The 22,285-nt window shown below is 41.9% G+C and overlaps 1 protein-coding gene across 3 annotated transcripts in view; it reads left to right on the forward strand.

Moving 5' to 3' along the window:
• Positions 1 to 22,285, forward strand: part of sec23a (Sec23 homolog A, coat complex II component) — a 38,193-nt gene that overhangs the window by 12,506 nt on the left and 3,402 nt on the right. The window contains exons 6-16 of one of the 3 annotated variants that reach the window (XM_077730779.1): positions 126 to 202; positions 269 to 413; positions 3,828 to 3,986; positions 4,059 to 4,174; positions 4,240 to 4,363; positions 10,957 to 11,037; positions 12,600 to 12,689; positions 12,757 to 12,863; positions 14,400 to 14,553; positions 19,195 to 19,272; positions 19,352 to 19,513. In XM_077730779.1, the coding sequence (XP_077586905.1) occupies positions 126 to 202; positions 269 to 413; positions 3,828 to 3,986; positions 4,059 to 4,174; positions 4,240 to 4,363; positions 10,957 to 11,037; positions 12,600 to 12,689; positions 12,757 to 12,863; positions 14,400 to 14,553; positions 19,195 to 19,272; positions 19,352 to 19,513 (1,293 nt within the window). Of the gene's footprint in view, positions 1 to 125; positions 414 to 3,827; positions 3,987 to 4,058; positions 4,175 to 4,239; positions 4,364 to 10,956; positions 11,038 to 12,599; positions 12,690 to 12,756; positions 12,864 to 14,399; positions 14,554 to 16,414; positions 16,894 to 19,194; positions 19,273 to 19,351; positions 19,514 to 22,285 lie in introns of those variants that run through there. The other 2 variants (XM_077730780.1, XM_077730778.1) reach the window with 2 other exon arrangements.

Consider the following 22,285-nt stretch of genomic DNA (forward strand, 5'->3'; position numbering starts at 1 on the left):
TGTAAAAAAAATCACGCTAATTGGTAGACACATTGAAAATATAATGGATGATAATTCAAATATCAAATGAAGGGTTTGTGTGACATCCCCTTATTTAGTATTGACAAATCATTTGGGCCATGCAGGAGATGCTGGGCCTGTCCAAACCGGTGGCCTCACAGGGACGAGGACCTCAAGCTCCACAACAACCGCAGTGCAACAGGTACCGGACCACTGTCACTGTGCAGGGAATATGTTCCCATCCTAAACTTTGCCGGTTTCCTTGCAGGTTCCTGCAGCCTGTCCAGAAAGTGGACATGAACCTGACTGATCTGTTGGGGGAACTGCAACGTGACTCCTGGTCTGTGGTCCAGGGCAAGAGGCCCCTGCGCTCTCTGGGTGTGGCCATGTCCATTGCTGTTGGCTTGCTGGAGGTTAGTTCAAGTAAGCTAAAGAGATGTAATTAATTGCAAATTCAAATGAATTTGTCTATTGACTATTTGCACAATGCCTTGGGCCTTGGGGTAGTAACTAAAATGTAAGTAATAGAGCAGGGGCGGCCAACACGCGGCTCCCGACCAAAATGAATGTGACTCTTTGCATCTGTGGAATTGAGAAGGTCTTTATCCCGAGTCGAGGTCAACTATACTCTGTGTTGATGGTGCAATGCTTCCCCCTTCTGAGACATCGGATGGTGGACCCAAATTTCTTTGAAGCCACCTGGAAGTCGTTCTCCATGGCCTCACCAAACTCTTCCCATGCCCAGGTTTTTGCCTCAGAGACAAACAAAGCCGCGTGTCGTTTGGCCACACAGTACCTGTCAGCTGCTTCCGGAGTCCCATGGGCCAAAAGGGCCCGATAGTAATCCTTTTTCAGCCTGACAGCATCCCTTACCGCCGGTGTCCACCAGCGGGTTCTGGGGTTGCTGCCTCAACATGCACTGACCACCTTGTGTCTGTCACCTCAGCAATAGCAGCGTGCAACATGGTCCATTCGGACTCAACGTCCCCCGCCTTTTCCTGGACATGAGATAAGCTCTGTTGGCGGTGGGAATTGAAACTACTACTAACAGAGGACTTCGACAGGCGTTCCCAGTAAACCCTCACAAAACGTCAGGGTCTGCCCCCACCATCGGAGCCATCTCACCACCAGGTGGTGATTGGTTAATAGCTCCGCCCCTCTTTTTACCCGAGTGTCAAAGACATCCAGCCGCAGCTCAGATGACACGACCACAAAGTCAATCATCAAACTGCAGCCTAGGGTGTCCTGGTGCTAAGTGCACATATGGACATCTCCATGCATGAACATCGTGTTCATGATTGTCAATCTAGGACGAGTGCAGAAATCTAACAAATCCTCCTTTGGCTGCCACCCAACTGTCGGCGCATCCGACCTCTTTGGCCCCTCTCACAGGTGCTGAGCCCATGTGTGGGGGAATCCACGTCGCCTCAACCAGGAAGTGTGTCTTTAGTGGTCTGATTTTCACCAAGTCTCAGGGTGCAATAATGGCATGAGGTACACATTACATCAAGGCTAATATTTTAATGATCGACCCCAGGACTTTCGATCAACCTTAACAACTATTGGGATGTGCTGACATGGTAAAAGTTACTAACAAATGTATCAAGGCTACTTACTTCTGACCATTCAGAGCACATTTAACTATGGTAAGATGGTGGCGCCCTGAGCAAGCAATGGCAGGCATAAGTGAGTTTTTTCACGGTTTATTTTTTTTCCTCAAATTTCATTCATGGACATAATCTGTTTATTTTTTCTCTATTTTGAAATAAATGACTATCAGACGCATTGTCTTGTACTATGACGTTTCGTCTTTGTCACATTGCAGTTTCGTGCATGTCAAGTCTAATTTGTGTGCATATTAGCCATATCCTTGATTCAGTCATAATTTTTTGGGCGACAAATACGCCGTATATGTGTGAATATACGGTATTTATGCTGTGTGATTGTTGCTGAGGGAAAACATCACCTACTGTCAAATTGAACATGGATTAATCTGCTTCTTACCCGTGCCACTTTGTCTGGTTTAAAAGGGGAATAATGTGATTTCCCTGGACAATGTGATGTAATATATGCAGTTCACCAGATGCAATACAAAACACAAAAACACAATGAGTCAAGTATTTTTTTCAAGACAATAGTTTATTTCATAAGCACTGTATTTGTAACCAAAATAAAAGCATTTCAAAGGTCCAGAAGTTTTGTTTGCTGTTTCAAGGCGTGACTTCAATAAACCTTTTCCGCAGATATATCTATCAAAATCTGAACAATCTATTTATCCACTACAAAATATGGTTCTGACGTTTTAAGGTGAGGGTTGTATTCCCGTGCAACGCTCACCTCTTTCTCACACGCATCAAGCTTCTTTATTATTGCCACTTTTGTTTCAAATGAAACTGCTTGCCTTTTCCTTGCACCTCCCTCACTAGAAGCCTTTCACTTTTCACCAACCATATTGAATAATGGATGCACGAGATATTAAATGATAGAAATGAAAAAGGTTCTTTACGCGCTGGAGATACGTCACACACTTGCGCACTGCAACGAACTGGGCAGAGGAAGGTGGATGCTGGGTGAGCTGAGCTCTTACAGCGCCAGGCGTCAGTATTAGCGGCGGAAAGAAGCACCACTCGGAAAAAGGCGTGCAATACAAAATCGAACTTACGAACATTTTTCGACATAAACGCAATTCGCAGACATGTTCGTATGTACCGTTGTTCGCAAGTTGAATGTTCTTAAGTAGGGGAGCGTCTGTATACACACACATACACCTTGTGGTCAAACGTTTAGATACACATGGATTGACTTGAACAAGTCAGGAAAGGCACTTGGAGGCATTTCAAAGCAGCTGAAGGTCCCAAGAGCAACAGTGCAAACAATAGTTTGCAAGTATAAAGTGCATGGCACTGTTTTGTCACTGCCACTATCAAGAAGAAAACGCAAGCTATCATCTGCTGGTGGGAGAAAATTGATCAGGAGGGTGAAGATTCAACTGAGAATTACCAAAAAGTACATCTGCCAACAATTAGAAGCTGCTGGAACACATTGCATCTCCATGGACTGAGAGGCTGCCGTGCAAGAAGGGAGCCCTTGCTCCAAAGCGGCACTATAAGGCTGGCTGACTTTAATGCTTTGTCAAAGAATAATGCTCTACATTGTAAATTCCTTGGAATTGATATAAAAGAAGCTGAAGAATCATCTGAGTGCTTTCGTCTCACGTTCTGACCGGAGTATCTGTGTAGATAAGGTGTTCCAGCGCTAACAAAGTAAATCGCAACGCTAATTTTTGTTGTTGTATTTCTTGTTCGAAAGTGACAACTATTGGAGTAATATGAACCATCGAAAAAATTTAGATATTTTTACATCAGAAGCACGATGGCTGCCACAACATCTTAAACTCCTGATAAGAAAATTATAATTTATGTAATTAGAAAGCATCAGGTTCTCATCAAGCTAGACTTATTTCTTTTTTAAAATTGAATAATTTGATATTTTGCATCAACAAATACAGGGAAATTAAATTCCTGTGCTAATGTGCTTTTGATTCATACAGTATCTCAGAAATGTCACTTGTGATGATTTCTCTTATGATTTTCCCTTCAAGGTAGCACATCTGTACTCTCTATTAAACCATGAATATGGAGGTAAAAATTAGGAATCGGGGGGTGGCTTATATTTAGAATTTGTAAAATTCTAAAAATTCTAGGCAATTTTCACGGTGAGGCTTATATGCGAGTAAATACGGTAGGTTAAAGTGCATCCTTTTAGCTTATACCCATTTGTACTGCTATTGATGTTTTTTGTTTGTTTTTTTGTTCTGGACGTAACAGTGCACTTTCCCCAACACGGGTGCACGCATCATGACCTTCATTGGAGGTCCGGCCACACAGGGTCCCGGTATGGTGGTGGGGGACGAGTTGAAGGTACCTATCCGGTCTTGGCATGATATTGAAAAAGACAACGCCAAGTTCATGAAAAAAGCTTCTAAGGTAAAAGTGCCTGTGCAGCCGTCGGCTCGTTCTCCGTCACAGCACAGCTGAGCTATTTATATTTGTCTTCAGCATTACGAGTCATTGGCCAGCCGTGCGTCAGCCAGCGGTCACGTGATGGATATCTATGCTTGTTCGCTAGATCAGACTGGACTTCTCGAGATGAAGTGCTGTGCCAACAACACTGGGTAAGCTCTATTATAAAAATCTATGAAAGACAATTGTCTTACTTTGAAAAGTGGTATCGACGCAGGGGTTACATGGTGATGGCGGACTCGTTCAACACATCGTTATTCAAGCAAACCTTCCAGAGAGTCTTCTCCAAGGATGTTCAAGGCTCCTTCAAGATGGCTTTTGCCGCCACGGTGGAAGTCAAGGTACGATGTCCAGAATCTCAAAGCACACATTCCTAGATAATTGCTCTTCTTTATGCATTTTTATGTGCAGGACCAGGAATGACTAAATGAAATCCTCATACATAATTTAATTTTATAAATGTTTCATGTGTTATTAAATATGGCAATATTTATGTACCGTATTTTCACGACTATAAGGCGCACAGAAAAGTCTTAAATTTTCTCCAAAATAGACAGGGCGCCTTATAATTCAGTGCGCTTTATATATGGACCAATACTAAAATTGTTATTACGATAAAATTAAATTAATCAATCGATAGGGTACATCGACTCTACTATTTTCCCGTAGACGAAGTACTGCGCAGTGACTGCTGGGATAGTAGCAGTAGTAGTTCTTTTGTCAATACACCCAATGGATTGTGGCCTGTATACATCGACATCAATACAGCTTGACGAAGCATGGAAAGCACCATTCGAAAAGTTACGCTAGCTACCAGCTAGCTACCATTTGCGAATGGATTGTGACCTGTATACATCGACAGCAACACAGCATGACGAAGCATGCTGCTTTTATGTCTTAATGATTTGATGATTCCATTTACTTCGATTTGCTTTGTACTTTGTGCTTTTGCTTTGCTGTTTCTGTCTAATCACCCTCTTACTACTGCCACAAAGAAATTTCCCTAATACGGGATGAATAAAGTTATCCATAATCCATGGAAAGCAGCATTAGAAAAGTTACGACATCAACATAGCTTTACCAAGGGTGGCAGGCACCGCCGGCCTAGTTACGCTAGCTACCAGCTAGCTACTATTTGCAAATGGATTGTGGCTGCCTGGACGAACGTATTAAACTCAGCTTTGTCGATGGACAATTGTGTTACAGATTACAGTAATGTATAGTGACTAGTGGATTTGAGGACTTTGTGCTAGCCACGGGTCTATACAAGAAATCTGAGAAGGTGCAAGCTGCAGCCCTGAGACGGCTAATGGGTAACGAGTGCCTCCACGTATATATGCATAACGTGGTATGGACGGATGACCAAAGGAAAGACCCAACTGCCATCTTGAATGCGTTGGGGGAGTATTGTTGGGTCTGAAGTTACAGATCCCCATACTTACCAACCGTGCACAAAGGAAAAACGAGGCATGAGACTGTGTTATATTTTAAAGCAACCGCGCGGCTGGGGAAGGTTGGAGGCGCGAGTCCATTATGGACACGCGCTCGGCTCTGCGGACCTTCTCTTCTTCCAAGTCTCAAGTCGCGCTTTTTATTAAGTTTCAGCACTGATGTCATAAAAAAGGTACAACAGTCACTGAGACATGTTAAAGACATCATTATGATTATTGACAGGTTGTTCTTTGTTATAGGGAATTTGGATGTCACGAATCCTTGCATATAATCTTTCAATCCGTGTCACAGTTAAATGTCATAAGGACCTTCAATCAATATTACAATCATCAGTGTCACCACCAACATAGGTGTCACTAAGTGTCACTGTTTGGCTGCGGATTTGTCATAGAGCCAATAGGAAATATGTATGTCCTTTGAAATGCACTTGTTAATGTTTTACGCAACTTTACATTCCCTCCTGTAGTGGATTTAAAAGGACATCAGACAAACAATTAAGCCTTCTCAGTATTAGATCATTCGTAGATTTACAACATTAGAACCATTCTCAGAAATTGGCGAGAAACTCTTGGTCTGAGAATGGAACTGAAATTGAAGTTAGGGAAGTAGCAATGTTCTCCAACTATGGCACACACACCTCCATCCTCGGCTGTTATCAAATCTAGGACCATCCGGTCTTGCAACTCCATTTATCTAAGGGCTCTTAATTCATCTGCTATACCTTGCAGGGCTTTGACAGTTTGGTTAATGAACACTCGTGTAACAATTCAATGTCCGAGTTGGGAAATTAGTGACAGAATGATTTTCTGGGGGGGTGGACCACAACTTATGGTCACAAGGCACTGCCCCAAATTGAATCACATGGTTTGAATTGCACTGACTTTGATCTTATATATCTTATCACCATTTGCATCACTGCAGATTTAAATGTGATACCTAGACAGTGAATTCAGGATGTCAGGATACCTGTGGCAATGGGTATACGGCTACACACAACAACTTTCATTCACACCAGTTAGTTTTTTGTGGAATACCAGGAAATTATACCACATATTTTCTTCAAATTGGGTCTTTGATACCACTTCACTTTCCTCTGTGACAGCAGCACGGCATAGTCTCATTTTTCGACTCGAATCTCTGGGGGCGGGGCATTCAGCCACACCCAGGCTGCCACTGATAGTACAGTCACAGTGATGAGGGTGGGAGCGGCTTTCATTTTGGCTTCTGTGTGATGGTGTAAAAACTATGAGAGGTCAAGGTTAGGTGGGCGGTGCTCGTGGCAGGTGAGCAGACGTCAGATGATTTTTTCACGGACAAGGGTTTTGGAACCGTCCAGAGTCACCGATGTCTCGAACTACTTTGACTCTACGTCGACCTCTCAGCAATCTATTACTGCGGTGGGGGTGGTGAGTTGAACCACGAACGGGCCTTCCCAACATGGCGAGGACCAGGACTTCCTTTTTATGACTCAAATCGGGTCTGGTCACCAGACTTCACCACCTCCTGGAGTGTAGACACAAGGATCACGGCAGCTTACATGTTCTTTGGACAAGTTTATCGGTTTCTTGGTTTTATCGTACCATTTATTCGCTCCTCAAGTCCCACGCTCTTTTGGACGTTGCACTTGTTGTTGTTGTTGTTGTTGTTAGGCCACCCAGGCGTCTAGGGGTTACCCTCAGCTGCGCTAGAGCTGGCACTAGAACACGGATTAGTTCTTCCGGGGGGTAGCCGTTGGTGGTATCTGTTGGATTCGAAGGCGGCGACGGGCGGCCGCTCAGGAGACACCTCGCGAAGGTTCCAACTTTGTCTCCCTGTTGCACTTGTTTGTGCCTGAGGTTATCTCGCACATTGTCTGTAACAAATTAAACAGCTCCTACAACAATTTTAGGTAGGTATTTAGATCTCTGGGACATGGCATTTAGACTTCCAGGACATGGAACACATGCTCTGCCATGTCCATCCTCCCCCCTGTTGAGACATGGCTTCTTCCATGGCTCAATTTTGGAATAAATTCTTTGGTAGGCACGGTAGGCCTTTAGCTGGAAATAGGCCGTCTGTAGATTGTTCTGCTTCTTCATGTATCCATGCATCTTTTCTTTCTGTGGTGCAATGTTTTCAAATCAATTAGCAGTTTCTAGATCGACTCCGTTTTTGTTGTTGTGTATGCTGTTTGGTAAGTGTTTTCTCCTGCAGCTTTAGCTGCTGTATTCTGTCGTTGCCTTCAGCGTGTGCTTAACATTTGCTTAACATTTGCTTACCGCTATGTGGTTGGGCTTAAAATCCCAATGAACAAAAATCACAACAATCTTACTTATTTTAGAACTATAGTTTGTAAAAATTTTAAATCCTTCAGTCAAAATTAAATATGCAAGCTGATATTCTATTTTGATCACTGCTTCCTTGTTAAGGTCAATAAGTATATTTGTTTTTTCCCTTCCTGCAATTTCACAAATTAACTAATCATACCAAAAATAGGAAAAATACTTTACAAGTATTTTAAACATGCAAGAAACGTGACTTATGAGAGATATATGTTCTATTGCCGCAAACAAGAGAGTGATGAGCCAATAAGCAGTTTTTTAACAAGGCTAAAGGAAAGAGCTACATTGTGCGAGTACTGTGAGTTAAAGGTTGAGATGATTTGTGACAGGCTCGTGCTCGGAGTTGAAAGTGTGGACACTCGAAGGCGCTTGCTGCGTGAGCAAGACCTCAAGTTGTCAACGGCAGTGGAAATATGTCAGCTTACTGAGCTGACTGGGAAACGCATAACAAGCATGGAGAGCCCGCAAGTACACGTGGACAGTGTGTATGCAGCAGAGAGACAGACTGGGAGATATAGAATGCTGGACAAGAGAAGAAAGCAGTTGGCTTGCAAATACTGCGGAAAAAGCCACAAGCGTGGCAAGGAACAATGCCCAGCCTATGGTAAGGCATGTGGCATTGCAAATCATTTTGCCAAGGTATCCCAGGCGGTTAACAGGACCAAGAAAGTAAATGTGCTGGAAGCTGTAGAGCAAGAGAGCAGAGATTAAAACGGAGATGAAGACGGATATATGGATAATACGCTCATGGACACAGAATGCATCAGTACATTGAATTCAAAAGGCAAGAAATGGTTTGTGCACCTGCCACTTGCAACGTCATGAGCAGTAGGACCAAAGAGAAGTTGTCCCCAGGTACAGCCCTACATCCAAGCTCAACTAGGCTGAGACTTTACTCAGGTGAAACTATGCTATCACAAGGGAGATTCCACACAGAATGCGTCATCAAAAGAGAAAAGCATGAGCTGGTCTTTGAGGTGGTGGAAACGCACCAAGAGCCCATCCTCTCTGGAGCCACATGAGCGCGCCTTGGGCTATTGACATTCACAATACACGAGGAGTTGAACAAAGTAGAGGGAGGAGAAGGCATTCCCCTCACGAAAGAGCAGCTGCTATACAAGTATACTGACGTCTTCAATGACCCTTTGGAATCAGTTCCAGGTGAAATACACTTTGAGCTCGATCCAAATGTATCCCCAGTACAGTGCGCACCTCGGAATGTTCCTGTAGCATTAGGGAGAGGGTCAAGGATGATCTGGACAGACACATCAGAGCAGGAAATGTCGCACCAGTGAGCAAACCTACAGCATGGATAAGTAATATGGTAACAGTTGCAAAACCGGAAAAGATAAGACTGTGTATCGACCCTAAACCCTTAAACCGAGCACTGCTGAGGTCTCACTATCACATGCTAACGCTTGAAGATTTACTGTACAAGCTACCCAAGGCTAAAATATTTACATTGACGCCCGCGACGCTTTCCTATAGTGCAGACTTGATGAGGAAAGCAGTCGCTTGACAAGGTTTTGGACGCCGTGCGGCCGCATGAGGTGGCTCAAACTGCCATTCGGTGTTTCGGTAGCACAGGAGATCTACCAACACAAACACCACAAACTTAGCGGGCCTAGCTGGCATTGAACCAATAGCAGATGACATCCTGGTTGTTCGGTGTGGTGACACAGAGGCAGACGCTCTACAAGACCATGACAACAACCTGCGTGCGCTCATGGAGCGGTGGAGAGCCATGAAGTTGAGACTAAGGGAGCGAAAGCTGCAATTCAAAATTCAGTCGGTTCACTTCCACGGGCACATATTGTCGTCAGACGGACTGAAGATCGACCCAGAGAAAACACGAGCTGTGTTGGAAATGCTGACTCCCACAGATGCAAAGGCTGTGCATGTTGTCACATGAGATACCCACGCGTCCATGGCAGACTCTGAGCTTGAACACATACGCATATGCGGGCAAAGACTTTCTTATTCTTGTAGACCACTACTTAGATTTCTGGGAAATTGACCAGATGCCTGACCTATCCGCCAACACGCCGATCAGGCGCTGCAAAGCCCAATTTGCGCGCCATGGGCAACCGGACAAGGTGATTATGAACAATGGGCCCCAATTTGCCAATGAACAATTCAGAAAGTTTGCTTCAAGCTGGGGTTTTACCCATGACACGTCGTCGCCCCGCCATCCGAAATCAAACGGCAAAGCCGAGGCGGCTGTAAAGATAGTCAAATCGCTCTGTAAGCGGGTGAAAGCAGATGGGACAGACGGATGGATGGCCATCCTCCACTGGTGCAACACGCCCACAGAGGGGATAGGCAGTAGCCCCGCCCAGTGACTAATGTCAAGGAGGCTCAAATCCTCTCTACCAGTTGCAAACAGCCTACTGCAACCACATGTGGTGGTCGGAGTGACTGACAAGTTGGTGTGGAAACGCCAATTGGTGAAATCGACCTACGACAGATCCGCCAAAGACCTCCCAGAGCTAAGGCCGCCGGGCCGCCTGCCAATATTTTTTTTAAATCATTCATGGGTTTAGGAAACTTCTAGGGCCCTGTCAAGCTCTCTGAGATTAACGACCAGTTTCCAGGAATGTCCTGCATGTTCTTGAGGTTGTGCTGTGCGACATATTAAACCATCTTGTTGCAGCATGTGTGGATGTGCCATCCTGGAGAAGTTGAACACTCTGTGCAACCTGTGTAGGGTTATGGAATCTTCTCATAGTGCCAGTAGTGATAATCACTCAAGCCAAAATAGCACGAGTGGAAAACCAGCCAAATAAGATCAAAAAGGAGAAACTTGAAATGACCTCCATAATTAAAACACGTCCTGTTTGGAGGGTTTTCTAATTGATGCCGTTGTTATCCACCGACACAGTTTAAAGTGATTAACGATGCCCTCATCTGTTTAACCATACAGAAAACTATCACACAGGTTTATTTAATTTCATGCCAGATCCAACAAAAAAAATGTTCCTTTAATTGTTGTGTGCAGTGTATTTATTTTGAGTTGTGAATATTTTTTTCCTACCTTCATTTGGGTCAGTTTTGATTAAAATATTTATTTTGGCAATATCTAATTTTACTATACCATTATTTGCTTGATTTTGCTACTCCTTTTCCTCCATGACTGTATAGATGGTCCTTTTTCCTTTCAGACGTCCAGAGAGGTAAAGGTGTCTGGAGCCATCGGACCCTGCGTGTCACTTGCTGCAAAAGGACCCTGTGTCTCTGAAAATGTAGGCCATATTTATTTGTTGTCTCTTAACTGATTTTGCTGAGTTCCCGAACACACCAATAGGAGCCTCACTGTGGCACCGACACTCTCTAGTGACCCACCAATGGGAGCGTCATGTTGCCACTCAACTCTGCCGCGAACACTACCTGTAGTGCCAGGAGCATCGTGTTGTTATACCACTGTGGCTCCTCTACACCCAGCGATGGGAGCGTGACTCGCATTGCCACACCACTGTTGCCCGACACTACTTACGCGCTGATACACCCCACCAATGGGAGCGTCGCATTGGCACAACACTGTGACCCTGAAATTATAGTCTCATTAGTACCTTGGCATCGCAATGTGCCAATTGAAGGATTCACTTTTTTAAACATGTATATCTGACTCTATTAACAACCATCAGCTTCATCGGGATCTTCTTTAATGGGGTGTCGACAGCCTTGTCTAACAATGAAGTTGTCACAGCTGCTCGTTACGTCGATCCGGACATCTTGAACATATAAAGACTTGCCGCAACTCTGCTTTCGTCACCATTGTTGGTAATGAGGTGTGTCTCTGCCACCTCTAGTGCTTTTTTAATCAGATATTTTTCTTAGACTCACTTGTGCATGCATACTCCTTGATTAGCAAAAGTGTAACAATGTTATTAAAACAATTTAGATACTTGGTTACTTGGATACTGAGCTCGTATGTCAATTTACCCGTATCTGAAATGAACGTTTCCCATAGAAATGAATCAAATACAAAATATTTCGTTCCCACCATCTGAAAAAAAACAAAAAACAGGAACAATGGAGAAGAAAAAAAAATTGTTGTAATTCACAATCTACTAACAGAGTAACTACTGGTTATGATTTTTAATAATCCTGTGAGGCATTATTTTATACAAATGGTAGTTCAAGGATGGGAGAGAGAGAGAGCGAGAGAGAGACTGACTGATGAACTCATAACGTAACATAAACTTTAAACTTATGGAATTTCGTTTCCTATACACAAATACGCTTGGAAAAAATCTTACTTTACCCTAAATTCTAACCATCTTGTGCAATAACCAAAGCAAAGGGCATAATGTATTTGACTGCGAGCTTAGTCACGCGTACATTTGATTATTTCTTGCTTAAAATCGATTGTCATCATAGGTTTTTATTTTGCACTACCCTCCATTGCAGCGGATTGCTTTGGCTCGATTTTGTTTCCCCTAATTCTGCACTGACTAATGCAAAAAAAACACGGAAAAAACGCAATGCTCCGCCCAGTGCTCGTAGGGAGATTTTTGCTCATAAAGCAACCTTTCGCGGCCTGGCCAACTGGCTGTCTCAAATTTGTTTAGTTTATCAAGCTTAAATATTTTCTTGGAATTTTGCTCGTATCTAAAATTGCTCGTATGTCGGGCACTCGTATGTTAAGGTATTGCTGTATTTTTAGTATCTTTTAAATCCTGATTATAACTCAAGGAATTACATCTAAAAATATTAATTATCATGCCTCTCTCGGTCTAAAAGGTTCCCAACCTCTTGCTCTGAAAAAAATTGGTTTACAATGGTTGGTCTTATATTGTTCCAGGAGATAGGCAGCGGTGGAACGTGTCAGTGGAAGATATGCGGTTTGGACCCTAGCACCACCCTGGCGCTCTACTTTGAGGTTGTCAATCAGGTATGCTCCACCAACAATTTACGACATTTGCTATCCGTTTATTGTCCCGGTTCGTGTTTGTGCCCAGCACAACGCTCCTATCCCTCAAGGTGGCCGTGGAACGCTGCAGTTCGTCACGCAGTACCAGCACGCATCGGGACAGAGACGTATACGAGTAACCACCATTGCAAGAAAGTAAGACGCACACATACAGAAAGTAGTCTTGAAAAGTGTTGGATATTTACACCTATACGTGTCAAAAGGTTCAATCATTGGCTGAAAAACTAAAACTGACCAATGAAGAAACCTAAAATCAAAAAGAGATTTTTGTTAAAGGAAATAAAGTAAATACAACAAAAAAATTGAATTATGATAAAAAGAAGAAAACAATACTGTTTTTTTAAAGGCAGCATGAGCAATACTAAGTTTGATAGTGCTTTATTGAGGTAAAATGTACACTCACGTTAATTGAAGTTAAAGCAGTTAAACATCTATAAAGCCGTCAAACTCCTCATTTAATATGTATATTGTATCTGATATAAAGAGTTCAGCGTTCAACATGCTATGCTGCATCTTACTGTCAGTCAAAGTTGTGTATTCTGGGAACTTGATGCCAGCTTTGACAAAAGCTTGAACAACAGTGCTTGCAAGTTCATAAAATTAAGTAAAAGATGACAGACACTAATCCACTTTTTAATAATTCAGGGTTCCTGCTGGTGTTTAAAAAAAATCTTTAAAAGCATTTTACTAAAATCCATGTAACACATTTTTTGGTCTATATGTCGTACCTGAGTACAGTCGTACCTCTACTCACAAAGTAAATTGTTTCCAGAAGTTTTTTCGTTTGTTGGAAATTTCGTAGTAAAGCAGCACGTTCTTTACATGTAAATTCTCTAATTCGTTCCTGTCCTTACACAACTACCAACCAAACCCTTTGAAATTGGTCAGTGTACCAATTTTGAATGAAAGATGTGAGAAACACACAAAAGAGAAAATTATTTATTAATGTGTTAATGTGTTAAAACGCAGGTTAACAACGGGAACCTAATGGTAGGCAGCAGATAGAGCACACAAACACAAAATCACATCTAATAAACACAACATTAAGAATTTACACAACATTAACAAACTGTGTGTTTACGTACTGTTTATTGAACTGCCATCCGTAAGTCCACCCCTATGGAAAATTTCTTTGCATTCCTTATTTTACTACTTTAATGAATAATTTTCTTCTCTTTTTTCCTATTTTTTGCATGCATAAATTTGCTCACATTTATTTTCTGAACCACTTTTCTTCACAAGGGTTGCGGGGCGTGGCGGAGCCCACCCCTGCTCACTTCGGGCATGAGGCGCAGTACACACTGAATTGGTGGCTAGCCGATCGCAGTGCACGGGGAAAGGGAAAACCATTCCTGCTTACACGCTTATACCTAGCGGCATTCTTGAGTGTCCAAAGAGCCTATCATGCATGTTTTTGGAGTGTGGGAGGGAACCGGAGTACCCAGGGTAAACACCAGACAGGCCCGGGAAGAACATACAAACTCCACACAGGTGGACCGACTTGGATTTGGACCCCCACTGTTTGGCCGACACGTTAACCACTCAGCCAAGGGCCGCCCATAACCAAATGTGAAAAACTAGAATTTTTACTACCAAACCTAATCTGACACTGATACTCAAGAACTGAAATGGAAAGGCAAAAAACAACTATTTGGTAACCTTTGTTTGTAGCTGGGCGGATGCGCAGACTCAAATTCAAAGTATTGCCGCATCCTTTGATCAAGAAGCGGCGGCCATTTTAATGGCACGTCTGGCAGTGTACCGCGCCGACATGGAGGAGGGGCCAGATGTTCTCCGCTGGTTGGACCGGCAGCTCATCAGATTGGTAAATTTTGCATACTTTTGTCTTTTGTTGGACTATTTTCTTCTGTTGCTTACGTCCTATGGTATTTTTCTACCACTCAACTGTTATTTATTCATCCTAGCATGAAAAAAAAGAGATGGATGGTTGGAGAGATGGGTGTATATATACTGCTCACAAAAATTAATGGAAGAAACGCATTAGATACATCAGGTCTCAATATGAAGTTGGATGTCTATACAAATTACAAGAGGGCAATCTCTTTAGAGCAGTGGTCTCAAACCGGCAGTGGGTCCTGGTTTTTGTTCCAACCGATCCAGTGCCGACATTTTAACCAATCAGGTGTCTTTAAAATAAGTAGCACCTGACTCTAATTAACTGATTTCACTTGCAAAAGGTATCCTTGTTGAGTTGGAATGAAAACATGCACCCACTGCGGCCCTTTGAGGACCGGTTTGAGACCACTGCTTTAGAGCAAAAGGATGCCAAGTTGTTTAATGGAAATAAACATTTCAGCATACAAAGGGCTCAATTTTGTAGACAACCAAAATCAGAGTGAAATGAAGGTGTGAAGAATGTTTATAAATATAAAGAATGTTTTCATTCATTTATTTATTTATAAATATTATATATATTTATGCGAACAAACGGTACATACGAACACGTCTGCAAATTGCGTTTAGTCTGAAAAATGTTTGTAAGTTCGATTTTGTATTGCGCGCTTTTTTCCAGAGTAGTGCTTCTTTCCACCGCTAATACAGACGCCAGGCGCTGTGAGAACTCACCCAGCATCCATCTTCCTCTGCCCAGTTCGTTGCAGTGCAGAAGTGCGTGACGTATCTCCAGTACGCAAAGAACCTTTTTCATTTCTATCATTAAATACCTCGTGTATCCATTATTCAATATGGTTGGTGAAAAGCGAAAGGCTTCTAGCGAACGAGGTGCAAGGAAGAGGAAAACCATTTCATTTGAAACGAAAGTGGCACTAATGAAGAAGCTTGATGCACGTGAGAAAGTGGTGAGCGTTGCACGGGAATACAACTTGAATCGTTCCACCGTCAGTACCATTTAAACAGAAAGATCGAGCAGCAGGACCCAAATATTTAACGTTGAACAAAGGTTGCAAATCAATTGAATGATGCCATTCAGTGCTACCGCATTTATGATGGAAAAAAGGAAGAAAACTGCAATCATCATTAGATAGCTTCTTTCGGCCAGTTTCTCGTAAATCTATTTCTCCATCCCTGTAATGTATATCTACAGTACTGTATGTATTCTCTTCATTTTATTAAATGTTTTTTTCAGTACAAACCAATGCTGGTTACTTATACAAGCCTTAAACATACAAATGCACTTATATAAACCTTCAAAATATAGGCCTTAAACATAAATTATAATGCAAAATATAGCACTGAATCAACTTCAATTTGACCAATTTCAACTTATGAACACTTTCAACTTATGAACAAGCGCTCGGAACCTAATTTGTTCGTAAGTAGTGGAGCGTCTGTACACACAACACAATAGCCTGAGATTTTGAGTTGCCTTTATTTGTTTAATAAAATATTAAATTAAACACTTTAATTTTTTCACACACACACAGTTTACAAGAAATTACAATATTAATATATGTTGGATGAAATTTAGGATATGTTAGAGCAGGGGTGGCCAACCCGCGGCTCCCGAGCCGCATGCGGCTCTTTGCCCGGTTTCATGCGGCTCTTACGTCCATATCAAAGTTTGTATTTGTGTTTTATTTTTATTTGCGTGTGCGCTTCGCTTGAGTTCAATACGGTATTTTCGTCCAATGCGCATGTGCTTGGGATGAAAATACCTCAAAGTTTCCCAGTAGGAGCAAGGTCATTTGAGTAAACGTTTTTAACAGTGGGAGAGCTCCTGTGAACCAGAAGCGACAATGAACGGCGTCGCGCACACAAAAAGTATCCCAAAGATCCAGCGTCGGCTGAAAAAGCCACACCCCCTGCGAGGCAGACCAATGGCGAGAGTGCTCAGCCGGGAGCAGCCAATAGGAGAGCGAGGCGTACACCACGTGGTGGGCGCGCTAGTTAAAAGCCATTCATAATAAATGACAGCTCACAAGGAGGGAATGTTGCGCAAAAATAGGCTCTGATTTTATGCCAGAAGTCCCACTAAGTTACATGCATAGTAAAAGAAAAACACTATTGTAAATTATTATATTTTTGTTTGTGGACTTGGTTGAACTGAGAGTTTGTCTGTGTGAGACAGTGCACACAATGTTCATTGTTGATAATGACTGGCCTGTGCTGTTAGTACTGTAGGAGTCAATTTATGTCATTACTATGCTGGTGTGTGACATTTACAATAAATCTGGCTGAGCAAAGGTATGTGTGTGATGTGTCTCTTTGGGGTAACACAGTAAAAAATGCGGTCACTTACCAGATGTCGAACAGCAGCGCCTGGGTTCTCGCTCCGGTATATTGACCTCCATGGCTCGAAGGACCAAAATGTTAGGTTCATTAATAATTACCTTCGTCCGTAATTATCAATAACTGCAGGCAGACATCTTATTCAATTATTGACATTTAATTAAATAGAAATGGATAACAATAGGTAATACCTCCGAAGGGGAGAGTTTCAGCAAGTGTCTCCTTACAACTTCCGAACGTCTCCCCGAATAGACGTTTTCGTCCGACTCTTATTGTCATGAATCAAAACAAGTTACAGAGTTGTTGATCATTCCATCACGTATGAGTAAAAACAACATCTGGGACTACAATAACAATCAAAGTATTTTACCAATAACAAAAACAGGAGACTAGACCTAACAACATTTAGATTAGAGTAATTATACAACTTCCTTGACCTAAGAATCATATAATATAATCATAATCATATAATGGTTACATACAGAAAAACCCGAAGTGCACGGTTACATAACGATAACAACATTCTTGTTATTGGCCGAATAGCCCTGGCCTCGTCACCAAGGGCCCACCAAATCTCAAGGACCCAGATTGGGTGGATTGTTTGTATAACCATCCTGGAACAGGCCGTCCAGGTTAAAGATGACTTGGCAATACTCGTGACCTCGCAACACTTTGAAAATAGAAAGAGAATGATTTAACAAAGAAATGAATTAATACAACTATTATAATAGTAATACAGAATAAACCCAACAGTCTCTGACTGGTTGGCCACCCCTATGTTAGAGGAAAGACCGGTCCAATAGTACTGCCCTCCGCTGGCCATATTTCTAAATACAAGTACGTACGTGCTGCCAATGTATATACTAGATTTTTTTTTTAAATTTTATTCTTGCGTTTAAAGTTGTGGCCATTTGCTTGGAGCTACGTGAGAAAAAACAACACTACAAGACTTACGTGAAATTCTAAGTGCCTTGGTGAAAATCCCATGGAACACTTTTACTTTTAGTTTAATTTTAAATAATTCCCCATTATTTTCGGAAATATATATTCAAAATCATTGGCTGAGAATATTAATTAAAAGATGAACCTCAACGTTTTCTATGCTGGTCTAAGTTTTCTGGAGTAGGATTTCCACTATTTTCTACTATTTCTTCTGTTCTGAATGCCCTTCTTATTCCTAAAGGAATGCTATCTGTAACGCCGTATATGGCCCGTGGGCCGAGCTTGAAAAACTTGTACACACACGACCGATGGCGGGGCGAGCGCGCAAATCCCATTTCGGCCCAACTTCCGGTCGGCTGGCTATCCGGTCGGCTAACTATCCTTTCGGCCAAATGCCCACTCGGCGAACTGTGCATCGGCCAGACGTCCGTCGGCGAAACGTCTTGTATACATACATATATGTATGTATATATTTACAATGGCCAACGGAGGAAAACAAATGGATTTGGTTGCAGATTTGCTCATAAAGCCATTTTCCAGACAGACTTTTCCAGAAAAAAATGGATATCATATAGAAAGGGTGGTCAACTCCGAAGCTAGCAAGCCTGTTACAGCCGGGAAAAAGGGTGTGTCCGCCACTTTCAGTTCGCTAGCTACGAGCGCTACTCCTATCTTATGGGCTCCGAGGAACACTGCAAATTGTAATTTATTTACCACCTATCGACATGGTGTTTAAAGCAACACTGGATTTGCAAATTTGACTCATAGATATAGATTATAGATTATAGCTATAGATTATAGTTGTAGTTATAGATATAGGTTATAGTTATAGATTATAGTTGTAGTTATAGATTATAGTTATAGATATAGATTATAGTTATAGATTATAATTATAGTTTGGGGGACATCCAACTTCCACTCCGCTCCTCCACGTGGTCCAGTCGTCTTGTCTGCCCGGAGAGCTCTATTTTCAGATAAGAGTGACGGCATCTTACAAAAGAAATCCCACTTCCACTCCACCCTGGCGTCAAGCCGTCTTGCCTTCCCACAAAGCCCTATTTTGTATTTTGGGATAAGGCCAATGGCCTCTCCCCAGCGTTTGTATTTTTAAATGACATACTCTTCCTTTGCGTGACCATTCTACTACCGCAGATTTTTTTTTCTTCGGCCCTGAGTTAAGTAGTGTCTCCTGTCTTCCGCTTTTGAGTTTCAGGGTGAATTTCAACATTTTTCTGAACATTTTTTGTTTGGATACTTAATATAAAATACCCTGATAGAATGAAGCCAAGCTATTTGTGGACTATTTTTCCTACAGTGTCAGAAGTTTGGTGATTACCATAAAGATGATTCCAACTCCTTTAGGTTCTCTGAGACCTTCTCCTTGTACCCTCAGGTGAGCCATGTTACGGCGCCTACCGGTGTCTCTACCAACCGTTTTCTTAACACCATTGCCCATGTACATTTTGTTTCAGTTCATGTTCCACCTGAGGCGCTCACCCTTCCTGCAAGTGTTTAACAACAGTCCAGACGAGAGCTCATACTACCGTCACCAGTTCAACCGCCACGAACTCACACAGGCGCTCATCATGATCCAACCTGTCCTCTATGCATACTCCTTCCAGGGACCGCCCGAGGTCAGTTGCTCACTTCATTTCCCTTGATTAATTTCGCATGCTTCTATTGATCTATTTCACCTTTTAATATAAGAAATTTCCCATTTTAACCCCATGTTTGCATCTTTAATGTTAAAATAGGTCACTTTTTAAAGTTATAAATTTCACATTTTAAAAGAAGAAATTTTGCATTTCCACCTGTAAATGATCACATCTTTAGTTTGATAATGTAATTAACAGGAGAATTTCAATGTATGAAAATGGTGTATTTGAAGGTTGAACCCATTTTCAGCTATTCAAAAGATGACACTCAAAGATGCTATTAGGTCGTTTTTATTTTGCTTCTAAATGCAGTTGTTCCTCTCCTTACAAAATTAATTGGTTCCAGAAGTTTTTTCATAATTTGGATTTTTTTCCCCCTTGAATTTTTTTTTTGCAAAACAGAAGTACAAATCAGGAAATAATAACAATTATACGGCAAAAAAGTCTCTTCGAAAACATAAATTGGTGCCCTATTAATATCTACACCAGTGATTTTTAACATGGGTTTGATCGAACCCAAGCGGTTCAGTCAGTCAATCTTAGCTGTTCAGAGGAGCCTGTGCCGCCAAGGTCAAGACACATCAACTCATTTGTTTGTCAATCATTTTACAGCACGATTTATGGACGTGTGGGTGTATGTTATGTGTGGTTATGTTAATATTCTCAAGCTGCGTTTGTCCAAACCTTGCATTTTTGAAAGTTGAATATTTTTTTTTGTGGCCCGAAACGGCTGTCGGATCCTTCACCTTCTCTAAGCGTGTAATCTCAACTTTTATTTGTGACAACATGATGTGCCTAAACGCACCGCATGGCTGATTGGTCGTAAGGTAGGGCCTTTTTCCACGTCATTTTATGAAGAATTTCCACCAGCGAGTTTCCAGGTGCTCCTCGAAAGTTATTTTTCTGTTGTGACGGGAAGAATTGGCAAAACACAATCCTGCTGGCCACACTAACCCAATTTAGTTGTAAGAGAGGACGTCTTTCCATGTTATTTACAAACGTCATTTTCGTAAGACGTTCCGCCAGCAAGTTGAGATCCCATTTAAGTCTGGGCAGTGGGGTGACGTCATTGTGCGAAAATAGAGCTCCTTGGGCGGCTAATTGACGGTTGGATGGTACGGAGTAGCAAAGTGGAAGTTTAATATCTCGACCGGTTGTCCAGCGGTGCATGCTGGCGGCGAGCAAGGTTTTTGGAAGCGGTTACATTCCCGGACATTTTTATTCAAAGTTTAAATAAGGTTGTGAATCAACATCATCATTTGTGGGAATGCTGCTGCCTGGCTTCCTGGTAAAGCCACCTTTCATCGACAGTCATGCTTTAAAAAAATAAGAACAAAGCCTATGTTTTAACTGTTCATTCAGAATAGACAATGAGTGTTTTTTAGCTCGTTTTGTTACCTGAAATGTTTCCATCCCACGCTTATTCAGGCGAGTAGAGTAATTTCGAATATCGAGGGCAATGGACCTATGGCCACGAAAAGACAAAGGAACTGGACTAAAACTCCGATTAACCTGTTTTGTGGGATTTATATCGGGCAGAGAGGAACTATTTTCACTGTGAGTAGTTTTTAAATAATGTACACGTTCACATATATATATATATATATATATATATATATATATATATATATATATATATATATATATATATATATATATATATATATATATATATATATATATATATATATATATATATATATATATATATATATATATACACATTATATTTAGATATGAATACGTCTTTGAATATGCTTATAGCTGTAATATTTAATAAATATAACATTTTTGATAATTGTACTGGTGTACAGTGGTACAACATAAGATCATTTCGAGATGCGATGAAAATTTCGAGCAAATAATTATTTTTAGATACGAGACAAATTTCGAGATATGAGAAAGCCAGGTGGCCAAGACATGAGAGGCTGTTTATGATTTTAGCGCACTGTCTTTTGCCGGATCTCTTTCATGTATATAACAGATACCTACGAGCACTGGGCGGAGCGTTGCATTTTTTTCACCGTTTTTTTTCCCGTCACTCAGTGCGAATGGCGGAGCAATCACTAATACGAGGAGTATGTATTACCTATATCTGGGCGTTCCACGTGCGGCCAGTGGGAACCTTGATGTTGGCGTTCCTTACTGACTGGTCAGTTGACTCTCTTAGCTCAAGAACCAGCTTAAACTTCTCTTGCCTGAAGCCCAGACTGATAGACTGCAATGGCAGTTGCAGTGCATTCCTTCTAAATAGGCCCAATTTGGAAGGGCACCGTGGTAGACACTTTCTGATGAATGCATTTGCTTTTCCATCCATCCTGGTCACGGTGGATGAGGAGATCTTGCACATTTTTAAGGGCCACTTTACCCTCCTGTAGAGTGTGAACTGATAGCACCGGGCCTTAAAATTTCCGGTGGGGTTGGTTCTAATCAATTCATGACTTGCCATCAGTGAGTTGCTTCATGATGGTCCTCTCCATCTGTTTATCAGACAGCAGATTCTTTCTCCCCTGTTGACAAAAGTGGTGTCGTCGTTTCTGATCCCTCTTCTGAGTGACAGACTACGGGATTTGGAGGGTTTGATCTTCATCCTGGCCCTTGGCCCCAACTCGTTCATCCTCTTCAGCAGTTGAGATGTGCATGCTGCTGTCTGAAGGAGGCTAGTGACACCGTCCATGTAGCTCCTCAATGGGGATAACCCTTGTCCAGATGGTAATTTGATTCCTCCAACCATTTGTATTGCTCCAATGA

Source organism: Stigmatopora nigra, chromosome 13 (assembly GCF_051989575.1).
Source record: "Stigmatopora nigra isolate UIUO_SnigA chromosome 13, RoL_Snig_1.1, whole genome shotgun sequence".
Classification (NCBI taxonomy): Eukaryota; Metazoa; Chordata; class Actinopteri; order Syngnathiformes; family Syngnathidae; genus Stigmatopora; species Stigmatopora nigra.